This window comes from Lissotriton vulgaris, chromosome 4_1 (genome assembly GCF_964263255.1).
Source record: "Lissotriton vulgaris chromosome 4_1, aLisVul1.2, whole genome shotgun sequence".
Taxonomy (NCBI): domain Eukaryota; kingdom Metazoa; phylum Chordata; class Amphibia; order Caudata; family Salamandridae; genus Lissotriton; species Lissotriton vulgaris.
This window is the reverse complement of record NC_141691.1, coordinates 206,004,374-206,019,249: the sequence shown is the minus strand read 5'-3', so window position 1 is coordinate 206,019,249 and position 14,876 is coordinate 206,004,374. Positions and strand designations below refer to the sequence as shown.

General features: G+C 44.6%; 1 protein-coding gene across 2 annotated transcripts in view; it reads right to left on the bottom strand.

The window, feature by feature from the left end:
• THOC2 (THO complex subunit 2) overlaps window positions 1–14,876 on the bottom strand; it is a 1,289,207-nt gene that overhangs the window by 310,287 nt on the left and 964,044 nt on the right. For both annotated transcript variants that reach the window (XM_086918507.1, XM_086918508.1), the window contains exons 30-31: window positions 6,764–7,197; window positions 1,920–1,978 (exon numbers count right to left, since the gene is read on the bottom strand). In XM_086918507.1, coding sequence (XP_086774633.1) covers window positions 1,920–1,978; window positions 6,764–7,197 — 493 coding nt within the window. The remainder of the gene's footprint in view (window positions 1–1,919; window positions 1,979–6,763; window positions 7,198–14,876) is intronic.

The following is a 14,876-nucleotide window of genomic DNA, read 5'->3' as shown; positions in this document are numbered from 1 at the left end:
AAGGTAGGTGCATCGATAAATATAAATTGTTTCTAGGCTTGGGCCACAGGTGGTTGTATATGGGTGTCTCCCTCTGCTGTTGAGAGGCGCACATTACCCAGTTGAACAGAAGTGCAGCTATATAGTTGTCAAAAATTTGGGGAGAGGTGAAAAAGGCCAAACTACATACTCTCATTCGGTTGAATGACGTATTAGAAGTGATTATAAGTGAACATTGTTTAATTTTGGTAGTTCCATCTGTCTTCCTAAACTGAGGTGTCAATGACTGATTAGACACTAATCAAAACTATTATAGAAGCCATATGGCCACTTAAAATGGATTTTCAATAACGGATAAGCACAGTAAGTCATTTTAAGCATTCTCTACTGTTAAAGGAGCTGATGCAATATTTTTTAAGTCTTAATTGTTCCCCACAACAGAGTCTCTGATATCTATTTACCAAGCTTGCCATGTTCACTTGATTTCAGTGACCACAGATTTAAAAATTATGTATGAAAAAAGCTTTCCATTACCAAAGCTATTTTGACATTCAACTTTCATGCAGGTCCAGGAAAAACAGTATTACCACATAATTATATCTTATGTACACAATAATATACTTTATTTAAAATCTTAAAAATATTGGCAATACCCTATTAAACAAAGAAGAAAATGGCAACTGATCTCAGAAACTATACACTAATCATGTAAGAACAGATTATTTGTGTTATCCAAAACTTTGGTCATTGCTATTGCCAGGAACAACATGGCACCTTAATATTGTAAACTGAGAAAGCCTTAACATTTTAGAAGCGAAAAGAGTTAAAAACATAAAATAGTTTTAAACTATCAACTACAAGTTGAAATTGATTTTAAAAAAACAGGTATATTACAAAAAACCCTTATCTTTATTGGAATAAGACCCCTCACGAGGAAAGTAAACAACTACCTGAACTGGCATACAATGATCAATTTTAAAATGAGTTTGAGAGCTGCTGTAACCTAAACAGCACATAACTGATAAGGCACCACAGTGCTCGAAAAGTACTAAAACACTTACAGTTTGAAAGGGTCAACGTACTGCAAATTCAAAGATTCCATGAACTTAGCTGCCTTAGAAACAAAACAAAATATATGGAGCAAGGAATGGCTACCCTGGGTCTTCATTGTAGACTACACATACGATTTGCTGGTGCTCCAGCTCCAATGGATTTTCTTGGTTGGCTGGTAGATTGGCAGCAGACATCTGGTTTGATCCGACTGCAGATCTCAATGTGGTAGGCACACAATGAAATACATTTTGCAGGGAAGCTTAACTGAAAGCTGCATGCTCACTGAATATATACAACTACAGGAGAATTGATCACCGAGAACACTGTTGGCAGGAGCTTCTTTCAGGATTCCTTCCCGGAAGGCACACATCAGTATAACGGTCTTCAAGCTGCTTGATGAATTCAGAGGTATCTTGTTTTTCGTCATCAGCTAGGAAATCTTCAGCAGTATCAATCTTCTTCAAAATGTTAAAAAATATGTATATTTATTCTGCCGGAATGTTTTGCTTCACAGTAGGCAACTTTGCACTCCAAAAATATTTTTTTTTTTTGAAAACTCGAGGCACTTCTGAAACTTTAAATATTTTGCTTTCCTTTGTCAACTCAAAAATAATTTATTAAAAAAAAATTGAGCTAGGTCCTTGAAGCTTTACTTAAATATATATATTTATATAAATATACATATATAAATTTACATGTATATTTTTTCAATTAAAAATATTGAATAAAAAATTAGTCCAAAATAATGAACAGGGATGATTTTTCTACTGCAATAAAAACCTCCAGCCATTCCAGTGAAGGTGGCACCAAACTTGAAGGAAGACGGGACACTGGCATTCCAAACAGGTGAGCATAACAGGACGCTGCCTTCCTCAGGCTATACTAACCTTTACTGTTGAGGAATGTGACGGAGAAGAATGGGTATCGAGTTTTCTGCGTTTTTGTTCTATAAAAAAAAAAAAAAAAGAGTAAAAAGGGGTTAGCTTACAATTTTCAAAATAGTTGTTTAAGCAATAGATACCAAGCTCCATTGAATAAAATACTATTAACTGCCAATTTGCTTAGAAAGGCCAAAAATGGGTTTTGAACACATACTTATCTGTTACTAAGTTCTGAGGCTACTGGTTTTATTTGGAATGTTTTGTCAATTTTAGGAACTAAGTGAACTACCCCTTCTTCAAGATAAATGGAACAGGGTTATTGTACCAAATAATTACCCTAACCTGGCCGATAGAATAAGTCTCTTTTTTTGGAGTAAATGTTCTGGAAGGACGAGTTACTTACTTTCAGTAAAACTTTTTTTGGTGGACTCCATATAACTGCTGATTCCTCACCTTAGAATATTTCCCCACATCAGCCTGGATCTGGATAATTCTGAGCAGTACCTCTGCGCGCCAGTAGGTGGCATAGATGGGCTCCATCTTGGCATCGTCTGAGTTGGTAGTGACGAGCGCAGCGCCTATTGATGTGTCATCAAGGTTCGCTGACATCAGGTACGTTTGTGACAATTTCCCCCCAAAAAAAGCGAAACTTTTCAGCATAATAAACCAACAATGATGCGAGTGATGGGTTTATTATAAAATGCACTCAGAGGGCATCTCAGATATGCCCAGTAAAAAAACGACCAACTAATAGTGCATTGGCTGACTAGTCCCTGCCAGCCAGTCAGCCGCCACCACCAGACAGGTTTTTGACCTCATGGCGTGAGAGCCTTTGTTCTCTCGGAGTTCAGAAACAAATCTTGCCCTGGGTGGAGGGGCTTCTCACCTCCCCCTCACAGGGACAGCAGCACTTAGCAGTAAGCCTTAAAGACTCTCCCCTTGTGTTGTGCTTATTTGGGTGCTCCAGGTAGTGGAGATGCCCACCCCCTGTTCAGGCCCCACTTTTGGCAGAAGGACAGGCGGCAAACTTAGTAAGCAGAGTAGCAGTGTCTTCCTGGGCCTGACATACCCCTAGGGTGACCAGGAGCTGAGGTGAACCCATCTCTTAAAAATTCTCCATCTTGGATTGGAGAATTAGGACCAGCAGGGATAAGGATGTGCCCCTCTCCCCAAAGGGAGGCGGCACCTAAAGGGTGTAGTCACACTAGGGGACAGTAGTCATTTGTTACTGCCCCCCCCCCCACCCCCACCTCAGTACCGCATTAAATTCAGTATTAAGGGCTTCCCTGAACCTTGTTCCTCAGATTCAATGACCTAAAAAGGACCAAAGAGCCGTGCAGCAGTGAAGGAGGAAGATGACAACTGACTTATCCCCAGCCCTACAAGCCTGTCTCCTGCTTCTAGGACTCTACTTGCAGAAATTGGCATGTCCTGCAGGGAGCAACCTCCAAGAATCCCAAAAGACTGAGCTTCCTTCGACAAAGACTCTTTTCTTCCCCGGAGAGGTGTTCACACCTTCTCCAGCAGGCTGGCTATGGAATTAGCAGGTCAAGGCTTCGAAGACTCTACCAACTTAGATATGTGACAATGTCTTCCCCCCAGACCTGGGGAATGCCACCCCCTGCCCAGAGGCCTATTTGGCATCAGAGCAGGCTGGAAATTAGTCAGGAGGCGTGTCAAACTTTTAGGCCAGGCAGAACTCTAAGGAGGAATGTGGAAGAGAAGGGGTGATGGGTCCCAATTCCTTACTCGCTGTGCAGATTTAGGCAGCTCTGCTTTTGATTACTTGTTCTGAAGAAGGGGAGAGCCCGGACCACCTAAATACGCAGTGGTTACAGAAAAGGATGTCTGGACAAGTTTTTGTGTTCGTTCTGATTCAGGGAATATTCCAGTAGGCAATGCTTTTCTCTCAAAGACACACCGGTGGGATTTTGTCAGAGACATATAGACCGACTTAGGATCTCTGTACGTTTTAACTCTAGAAGACTCGTTAGCTTAATTGATTACCTGAAAATTATTCCTAAATCACCTTCATATGAACAATTTTCCGTATGAAATCAGCCTATTGGATTTTTTCCTGAATTAGAATGAACACAAAAACTTGTCCAGACATCCTGTTCTGTAAACACCTCTTAGGAGGGCCACCTGGAGTGGAAAACGAAGGTAGGGTTTCACCATTTTGAATTTGGTGAAACTAAGAACTCTAGGTCAGGTTTATGCCCACTTTTATCAAGAAGTGGTCATATAGGAAGTGTAGTCACCTCAGGGCTAAGTAGCCCATCCTACACTCCCTTTATATGCCCACTAAATTCAGTATTTAGGGATCCCCCTGACACCAGGGTTCATATTCATCTACTAGGAACCGAAGGAAGGACAAAGAAGAGTCGAAGTCATGAGAACAGTGGTCCTGCACCAAAACTGGTGCCAAACCCTGCCTGGCTGCTTGCACTGCGACAATCACAAAGACAGACTCTTACCAAGCTGAACAGATTTATCAAACTCCTGGTGGACTGTTCTTACATTCAACAACCAAGCAGCATCTCCCTTGGGGTGGAGGAGTCCCCCTGCATCTGCAGGCAAAGTCTGCATCGACCTGGTACTTTATATTGCTGGCCCGAGTGTTTAACTCTCTAGGAAGCAGTTGTCGTGAGTCCAGTAGACCAACCCTGTTGCTCTCACCAAGTTTCAAGCTGCAGACCCCTCCAGGAGCTTCTCAGCACCAATACCTTGGGTACCAGAGCCCCTTGCAACTAATGAGGCTTGTTGAGTTTCCGGTATTGGACTCAGTGGTGTCCTTCCTGATCTGCCGTAGAGGGTTTTCAGGATCCACAAGATCCTCATCCAAAGTGGCTCTGTCAGCCTGTTTTCTCTCCTTGTCCAGGCTGTCAAAGCCAAGTGAGAGCATACAACTACATCGCCCTCCCGGACAAAATACCTATGCACCTGAGCCCTCCAGTCCAGGTTCACGTAAACCAGCAGTGTCCCTGTGCTCCAAAGACCCTCAAGAGCCAATCCCCCCTTTGGGTTCTGCCGGACTTGTAACCCAAGTAGCTTTTTTTCCCGGTACATTTGACACTGATTTTACAGTGTAGTGCCCGAGGCCAGCAACGCGTCAGGCATCTCTGCACCCAGACTCACCAGGGCAGGTAAAACCGAACTGCTGGTGGGTCTTGGACCTTGGCCGCTAAGCACATTAAGTCCCAAAAGGCACCCTCAAGAACCACTTGCAAGTATGTGTATGCAGTGTATGTTTCTCCCATAGGGTAACATTACTGCGTTTGAGGCGCATACCTCAAAAGAGTTATTGGACTGTATTTTTCAATTTTGACTAAAATCAGTAACTGTTTAAAAATATATAAAAATGTGTTATTTTTCTAAATTAGTCTCTAATTTCTTCTTGAGTGTGTGTCAATTTATTGACTGTGTGCAACAAATGCTTAACACTACACTCTGATAAGCCAAAACTCCTTAACCACAATTTCACATATAGATCACTTGGGATTATTAATGTAAGCCCTGTAATTCAATAACAGTTGTCTGTACTTTTTGCATGATGTGCCCTTACATTACACATAAAAAGCCAGTTTGCTAGAGTAGACAGGAAAATAAGCTCCTATGTACATTATTATTGTGGTTTCTTGAAAGGATGCTACTGTTTTTATAACAGAATTGTGCATATGCATCGCTTCTATCAAAAGCTATAAAGGTGAAATGGCTTTTAGATTCAAGATTCTCTTGCAAGAAACTGGGAGACAATAACAGGTGAGGGTAGGTGTTTTGAAGAAGAAAAACATGTCCTCGGAAAGTCAGAAATGACAACTAGAAGAGGATTACCGATTTCATAATTCTATAACATAAATAAAGGAAATGGTATTTGGTATATTGGACCTACGTCAGAATTCCTCTTCCACAATAGAGTAAACGCACAACTACAGCATATGTGAAAACCACGCAAACCCTACAGATTCCAATAAAGCAATGGCTTGTTAACAACATGGATAGAAAGCTCTGTGACAGAGTTGGCTTTAGCTGCCACTGTAGCAATACTGTAGTCATTGCTGTCGTATGTTAAAAAGATTCACACGCATACACAGCCTTTAGTTTTTGGTTTCAATGTTCCATCTTTTATAGACTATGGACCTTGTGATGTCCTTACTCAGAATGTCAGACATTTTTACATCATCGAAAATGTTAATCATGATGTTGGTAATTACACCAACTTAAGCATGTCACAGGACATCGAAAGTTATCAATTACTGGAGGCAGAGTCTTATTGCAATGACAAGGCATCAAATGAAAATGCACTATCAATATTGTAACAAATCCTGCTGTCAAGGCATATGGTAAAGATATGGCTCAATGCCGCCTGAAGAACTCGAGAAACCATTGTCTTTGTGATAACTTTCGACAATATCGATGCTGAGATTTATTAACCATGTGCCAGTAAAAAACATGACTTCCTTGTCAGTACGGACCTTGACCTGAGCAAGCATGGTCATGATTTTATATGAAAGCACATGTGCTTAGATATTGCTTTTTTAGTGACACATTGTCACTGGGCACACGAATTTTAAAGTGCCCCTGAGGTGGTGAATGAGATTTGAGACTAATGAACTAACAGTTACTAGAGAATCGTTTTTGAAGGGGTGTTTCTAGCCCTCAGGAGGCTAGTGAAGTTTATTTTATGGAGACAGAAGCAGGTGATCACATCACTTCACATAGATTATTTGGCTAGCTATAACAGTATCTCATTACTAAATCCTGATTGCATTTCTTTAAAATATCTACTACTTTTACCTGGCTAACACTTTACACCTCCTGACATCACATATCCAAGTAAAATAAATTACCCCTTTCAGATTCCAGTGGCTCAGAGCGGGAAACTGGTGACTTCAAGGACCCAGCAGCTGCTGACTTTTCTCCTTTCATATTTTCCTTAGATTTGTTATCCTTCGCCCCCTCTCTCTCTCTGGACGGCTCCTTTTCTTTCTCCTTCTCGGCAGCAGATTTTGATTCGTTGTTGGCAACAGGAGTCTTCGATCGGTCTTCTTTATTAATTTTGTCTTCCTTCTTGTTTTTTTCCTTTTCTTTGTCAGATTTTGGTGTTTTCTCCTTTGGTTCTCTAGGTTTCTCTTCTCGATTTGCCCGTTCTTCCTTCTGTTTTTCTTTGCCCTCCTTTCCTGGGGCCTTCACTTCCAGTGGAACAGCAGGGTTTTTTTCTTTTTTTTCTCTTTCCTTTTCTTTCCCAATCTTTTCTCTCTCTTCTTTTTCTTTAATAACTTTGCTACAAAAAATGGATTAAAGCATGTTAATTTTTTTTATTCACAGTATGGTAGAATTCACATATTGCCATTTTGTAAACTGTCTCTTTCTGATAAGAGGAACATCTGCAATTCAATATAGACTAAAATAATTTATTAAAAATACATATTACATGTGTGTATTTCTTTCTAAAATCATCTCATTAGCAGACAGACTCTTCAATCACACACATGGGCTTGAAAGCAATGCACCCTATTTACAAAAATTATAGTGTTTTTACTTTACAAAAAGTAACATTATTTGCTTACGAGTATGACAAAAATGCTCTATTGATACGCAAACCGAAGCATCTTGGCGCTAGACACAAAAAACAGTTGAAAAGAAACAAAACGATAAAGAAGCTCTGAGGACAGAACACTATATTCTCAGAAGACATGCTTCCAAACCCCAAAAAGAGAGTGCCTGACAACGGAAGCTGGGAGCATAGGGTTCAAGTGACATCAGAAATTGTCGTAAATGACAATGGAAGACTTCGAAGAAAATGCCTCTGGAGAAGCCAGAATCCAAGGTGGAATCTAGAAGAGGAGAACCTGCAAGCTGAGGGGACTGGGTCTATGCCAATCAGAGGTGACCTGTAGGCAAGGAAGCACAATGCCCACTGATGTAGAGAGGTTCAGGAGTGAGGACAATGACCTTGTCGCTGCAGTTGTGAGGACCAGGAGACGATGAGGAAGACCTGGAGCAGTGCACGGGCTGTCCCCATGTCAGTCTTTAGGTGGTCGGTGTCCGGTGGGAGCACCAACAAGCCTTGGTAGCCATAACTGCCATGGAAAGATAGTCAGAGCAGGCCCCGCGCAAACAGGGCAAACCACTGAAGCAAAGGAAGAACCTCAAGAGGACCCACAGGCCAAAGGCACAGGAGTCGCAAGAGGACCTCCCAACTCACCAAAGATGGAGGCCCAGAGTGCAAGGGATGCAGTGAGGATGTTGATCTTTGAGGGATGAGGTGCTGGAGGCTGGAGCATCTTGAAGATTTCTGGAGTGCACAGCCAACAAGCATTGGCAATATCAATTCAAAGTGGTGCACAGGGGTTTGAACTAAACGAACAAGTTACTTACCTTTGTTTACCCTTTTTACTGGTAGATACAGTATCTGCCTGTGTATTCCTCACCTTGTGATTATCCCCCTGCGTCAGCAACGTTCAGAAAATTATTTTGTAGCACGCCGGCGTGGACGACGTCACAGGAGCACGGCATCGCGCGCGACTCCGGCTGACGTCACCGACTCCTTATTAGGCCTATGTCGGCGTGATGACATCAGTTACGCCCTTTTTTCCTTTTCTTCGAGGCACCCGGACGGACCAATGACAGTAGATATACATATATACAGTGTACATAGTACATACAATTCAAAACTGCACACATAGTGCTTAGCAAAGGTATGAAAAACCCAATATATATACAAATATAAATATACATAAAAATACATAAACTCAGGTATAGCAGAGTGGACAACGGGGAGGCGGGTGGGTCAGTGAGGAATCCACAGGCAGATACTGTTTCTACCAGAAAAAGCGTTACATAAGGTAAGTAACTTGTTCTTCCGATAGATTCATTTGCCAGTGGATTCCTCACCTTGTGAATAGAGTCCCACAGCAGTGCCCACTCCCGGAGGAGGTTGTCCACTCTCCTATACCAGAAAATCCTTAAGGACAGAGCACGCAAAGTGGCCGTCCCTCCTCACCTCGGCATCCAAGCAGTAATGCTTTGCGAAAGTGTGGAGGGAGGCCCAAGTCGCGGCTCTGCAAATATCCTCAACAGGTACAACTCTAGATAAAGCAGAAGTAGCAGACTTTGCTCTAGTAGAGTGAGCTTTTATACCCTCAGGAGGGTCCTTACCCGCCAGGGAGTAGCAGATCTTGATGCATAATATTATCCATCTTGAAAGTGTGCGCTTGTGCACAGCTCTTCCTTTCCTGCAGCCAGCAAATCCAACGAACAGCTGGTCATCCAACCTGAACTCCCTTGTCCTGTCCAGGTAGAAGCTCACAGCCCTCTTAGGGTCCAAGCGGTGAAGTCTCTCCTCCTCCTTGGAAGGGTGAGGGGGAGGATAAAGGGTAGGGAGGGTAACGGACTGCCCCAGATGGAAAGAAGTTACCACCTTAGGCAGATAAGCAGCCCTGGTCCTGAGTACCATTCTTTCAGCATGAATGGTCAAGAAAGGGGGCTTTGAACTAAGAGCTTGAAGCTCACTTACCCTCCTTGCCGAGGTAATTGCGACCAGGAAGACCGTTTTAAAACACAAAAGTCTCAAGGGACACCTGTGCAAGGGTTCAAAGGGAGAACCCATCAAGTAGGTTAAGACAAAATTTAAGTACCATTGCGGCACAATAAAGGGAGTAGGAGGAAATAAATGTATTAAGTGAAACCCTTCAGAAACCTTAATACCACAGGAGATTTGAACAGAGACGGCTGATCCGGCAAACAGAGAAAAGCCAACAAGGCCGACAAATAACCTTTGACAGTAGCCACCGCACAACCCTGCTGGGATAAGGAAAGTGCAAATTGAAGAATATTGGACAAACAAGCCCTTAAAGGGTCAATGGACTTCTCCCGACACCAAGCAACAAATTTAGACCACCTATAAGAATAGACGGACTTGGTGGAATCACGCCTGGCTGATAAAATGACATCCACCACATTGTGAGGGAGAGAAAAAGAACTCAGGTTGCCCCGTTCAATCGCCAGGCATGAAGGTGTAAGGTCTGGAGATGGGGGTGTAGAACCTGCCCCTCCATCTGGGAGAGGAGGTCTGCCCTGTGAGGGAGACGGAGCGGCGAGCACGAGGAGAGGTGGAGAAGATCTTTGTACCACACCCTTCTTGGCCAATCCGGGGCGATCAATATAACTTGGGCCTGGTCTAGGCGAATCTTCCTCAGAACCAGAGGAATCAAGGGTATGGGAGGAAACGCGTAAAGGAGTTGCGAGTCCCAACTCAACTGAAACGCATCCCCCAGTGCCCCTTGCATTGGAAACTGGAGACTGCAGAAGCAGACTGGACTACAGAAACACCCTCTACGCTGGAACCACATCCAAATTACAGAAAAAACTCCAACGCATTCAGAACGCCTCCGCCAGACTCATCCTAGACATACCCCGCCATGACCCCATTTCCGGTCACCTGAGAGACCTTCATTGGCTCCCCGTCAACAAGAGAATAACGTTACGTCTTCTCACCCACGCACACAAACCCCTCTATGACCTAGGACCCAAATACCTCAACACGCGCCTGACCTTTTACACCCCCACCCGCCAACTACGATCGTCCAATCAAGCCCTCGCCACGATTCCACGTATCCGTAAAATCACCATGGGAGGAAGATCTTTCTCCTACCTGGCGGCCAAAACCTGGAACTCTCTCCCCACCCACCTCCGCCTTATACAGAACCACCTCTCCTTCAGAAAACAACTCAAAACTTGGCTATTTGATAAGTAACAACCCCCCCTCCCTCAAGCGCCTTGAGACCCTCCGGGTGAGTAGTGCGCTATACAAATTGACTTGACTTGACTGTCCACCTGAGGAGTTCCCCGCGTTCGGAAGACGTGACAAACCACCTCTGGGTGAAGCCTCCACTCGTGATCGACAGACTGTCTGCACGTACGTTCAGAACCCCGGCCAGATGATTTGCCATCAGACAAATCTGATGGTCCTGAACCCAGGACCAGATACGCAGAGCCTCTTTGCAGAGACACCGCAACCCTACTCCTCCCTGCTTGTTGACATACCAATTGCGGTGGTGGTGTCCGTCAGGACTTGAACAGACCGACCACAAAGGGAAGGGAGAAGGCATTGAGTGCCAAACGTATGGCCCGCAATTCCAGAAGGTTGATGTGAAGCAACCTTTCCTCTGGAGACCAAAGACCCTGGACCTCCAGATCCCCCAGATGAGCACTCTACCCTAGAGTGGATGCATCCGTTATCACTGTGGCCACCGATGGAGGCAGTTGAAAAGGCTTTTCCTGAGACAGATTGCCTTCCACGCCCCACCAAGACAGATCCGCCACAGTTTCTCTGGAGATCCTCACTGACTCCCCGAGATCTCGGTTGTGCTGATACCACTGCCTGCAGAGGAACCACTGGAGTGCCCTCCTATGGCAGCGTGCATGGTTGACCAACAGAATGCAAGAGGTAATAAGACTGAGCAGAGTAAGGACCTTCAGAACTGGAACGACCGCTCCATTGTGAAATAAAGGTATCATTTCCTGTATGTCATGAATCCTTTGAGGAGGAGGGAATGCACGACACACAGTTGTGTCCAGTACCGCACCTATGAACAGGTTGCGCTGGGAGGGCACAAGGTATTTGTATTTTGTATTTTGTATGGGGTATTTCTAAAGCGCAAGCTGTCACTCCGGAAGGAGCATCCTGGCGCTGATAGACTAGTAGGCGGGCCTGAGGTGAAATTCTAGATGGCTGCCGTTACAAAGTCGTCCGGCAAACTGAAGATCCAGGTTTGTAACTGTCTCCTGAAGGCATTTTCTTGTGTGAGTAATCTGAGACTTGGGGGCATGGAGTTCCAGGCCTTAGATGCCAACACTGTAAGAGTCTTTCCTCCTTTGGTTGTGAGCTTGAATCTTGGTATTTTGATAAGGTTACCTCCCGACGACCTCAAGCATCTCAGCGGGTCATATCGGGTGAAACGTTTCCTCAGGTATTTTGGGCCTGTCCCGTTGAAGGATCTGGAGGCGATTAGTAGGATTTTAAAAAGAATCCTTTTATGTAGTGGTAACCAGTGGAGGGTTCGAAGCGCTGTGGAAGCAGAGGATATTCTAGGCAGTTTCAATACTAATCTCGCTGACGCGTGTTGCACGCTCTGTAGTTTTTTAGTGTGGATTTTTTTATGTCGGCCATAAGTACGTTACAGTAGTCTTATCGGGATAGTATGAGGGCCACTGCGACCGATTTGCGGGACTCGATGGGTAAAAAGTCAAAGAACTTTTTAAGGGATTTAATAATGCTGAAACAGCTCCCTGCTGTGCACCTTACATGTTGGTCAAAAGAAAGGGAGGAGTCGAATAGGACCCCTAAGTTTCTTGCAGTTTCTACTGAAGGAGGGGGAGCGGGATAGTCTTCTGGCCACCAATCCTTGGAACAAAAAGAGGCCTCCTTTCCCAGTGGTAGAATCTCTGTTTTGTTAGTGTTACATTTTAGATGGTTGATGTCCATCCAACGGAATACATCCGTCATGCAGGTCTTTAGATTTTGTTCTGCTTTAGTAGAGTTTTTGTCTAAGGAGACCACGAGTTGGGTGTCATCGGCATAAGATATTACCATTATGCCGAATGACTATTAATGCAATAAGTGGGATCATAAAGATATTGAACAATAGGGGGCTTAAGATCGAGCCCTGGGGGACCCCTGTAGTAACCTTTTTGTCTTTGGAGAGGAAAGGGGGCAGAGAGACTGATTGCGATCTATCGGTCAGGAAGGATATTATCCAAGCTAGGGCAGTGTCAGTTATCCCTATACCTCTAAGTCGATTGATCAGAATCTCGTGGGAGATGGTATCAAATGCTGCCGTGAGGTCCAATAAAATCAGGACAGCCTTATTACCTTCATCCTGTGAGAATTTAATGGAATCAGTGAGCTCTATGAGTGCAGTTTCCGTTGAGTGTCTTGGGCGGAATCCTGATTGTTGTGGATGTGACTGTCATGGGTATCTACGAAATTCTTTAACTCTTGATACACTGTCTGTTATTTTACCTAGGACTGGAAGGAGTGATATTGGACGAAGATTTGACAATTCGTTGGTAGGTTTGTTAGGCTTCTTCAACAGTGGCTTGACAATCGCTTTTTTCCAGTCAAGGGGTACGATCCCTGAGCTCAATGAGGCATTGACGATGGTATTAATAGTGGGGTTAACTAAGTCAATTAGCTGATGTAGTATCTGAGGAGGGCAGGAGTCGGAAGGTGCTCCAGATTTGCAGGCTAAGATGACTTCTCTTGTTGAAGGAGGGAGGCAGGTCGAAAAGTGATCAGAGCGTGGGGTACATTGTTGCCATTCTCCAGTTGGATAGTAGGAGCATCCGGTGGAAGGCTAGGGAAGTCCTTTTGGATGAGCGCAATCTTCTCCTCAAAGAAGTCTGCAATTTGGTTGCAGAAGATTTCTGAGACTGGGATCGTCGGCTGGAGAACTTTAGGGTGCGTAAAAGATTTAACTATAGAGAAGACTGTTTTTTGCTTTTGTTGGGCGTCATTAATGGCCTTAATAAAGTATTCTCTTTTGGCAAGCTTAATATTGGCCAAATAGAGTTTACGTTGTTGGACATAGGCTAATTTGGCAGATGGATCATAGAACTTCCTCCATTTGCGTTCCATTTTCCTACATTGTAGGTGACTTTCTGTTAGCTCCTGCGAGAACCAAGGGGCATTTGATTTTTGCTATTTGCCCTTACATTGGTGGGCTGTAGGCGGGGAGCGTTCTGTAATGACTTGGTGCATCCAGGAATGGAAATTTCTTGAGTCATGAGAGGCGTCCCCTGATATACTAGGCTGTTGCCGCTGGCATGGGGGTTTGCTTTTAGCGTCTCGGCAACCTTCCTCCAATTTATATTACAGGTTCATTGTTGATGAGAATTAGGTGTTTTGGTCGGGTCTGGGAGGTTGATATTAAATGGAATGAGACTGGTCTGTCCAGATTTGTGGGGCTGGATTAAGAGTAGAAAGTGCCTGAAAGTTGGAACAGACTCCGTCCAGTGAGTGCCCTGCGTTGTGAGTGGGTGACTCCACCAGTTGATGCAGGCCGAAGATATCCAGAGTCTAGTAGAAATTAATGGATTGGGCGTCATTTTTAGACTCTAGCTGTAGATTCAAGTCCCACATAAGTGTAACATGTGGGTAGCGCACCAGGGGTTGTCCTAGACATTCTCCTATTGAGTCAAGAAATGGAGCGGCGTTACCTGGAGGGCGATAAACCAGACCCCCGGAAAAGGACGCAGAGGCATTAAGCGAGATGGAAAAGCCTATTCCTTCTGCCCCCTTCAGCGGGCCTAGGTTGAATGTATGGCATTTAAGGGTATTTCATCTGAAGATGGTGAAGCCGGCAGGGATGGCGATGGCTAGATCGGGATTTCTTGTGTCTCCGTCACAAAAAGGAAGTCCAGATCGTGATCGAGGATCAAATCCCTGATATCCTGACTGTGGCAGCATAGGGACCGGGCATTAATCAAGCCACCCTTGAAGTTACTAATGCTAAGTCTCGTGGGGGCTGCAGTAGGCAGGGGATCCGGGATCCATAGGGTGGACCATTTGCATATGATGCATGAAAAGGGACCCCATATCGACTCCATAGGAGGATAGTGTAAACATTTATTGGTGTCCTTGTACATTAGGAGATCTCGCCCTCTGTACACAAAAGCAAGGGAACCGTGAAGCTTGAGAGGGGAGTTTGAAACGCTAAGAGTGGAGTGAAATCGGTCATAGCCTCCTGCGCCTATCGCGGTCTTGGCGCGGACGGGCGCAGACAGGCTTTCCTTTGGCGCGCCACCGACGCACCCGCTGCGCCCGCCCGCTGCGCCAACCGGGCTGGTGTAACATTTATGTCTGAGTAAGGCGGGAAAGAACCGGAGGTAGCCAGCAGCTAGAGCGCTACCCGGTTAGTACCCGCAAGATGGCATCCGCCCCTCTCTCGCACCAGCCCT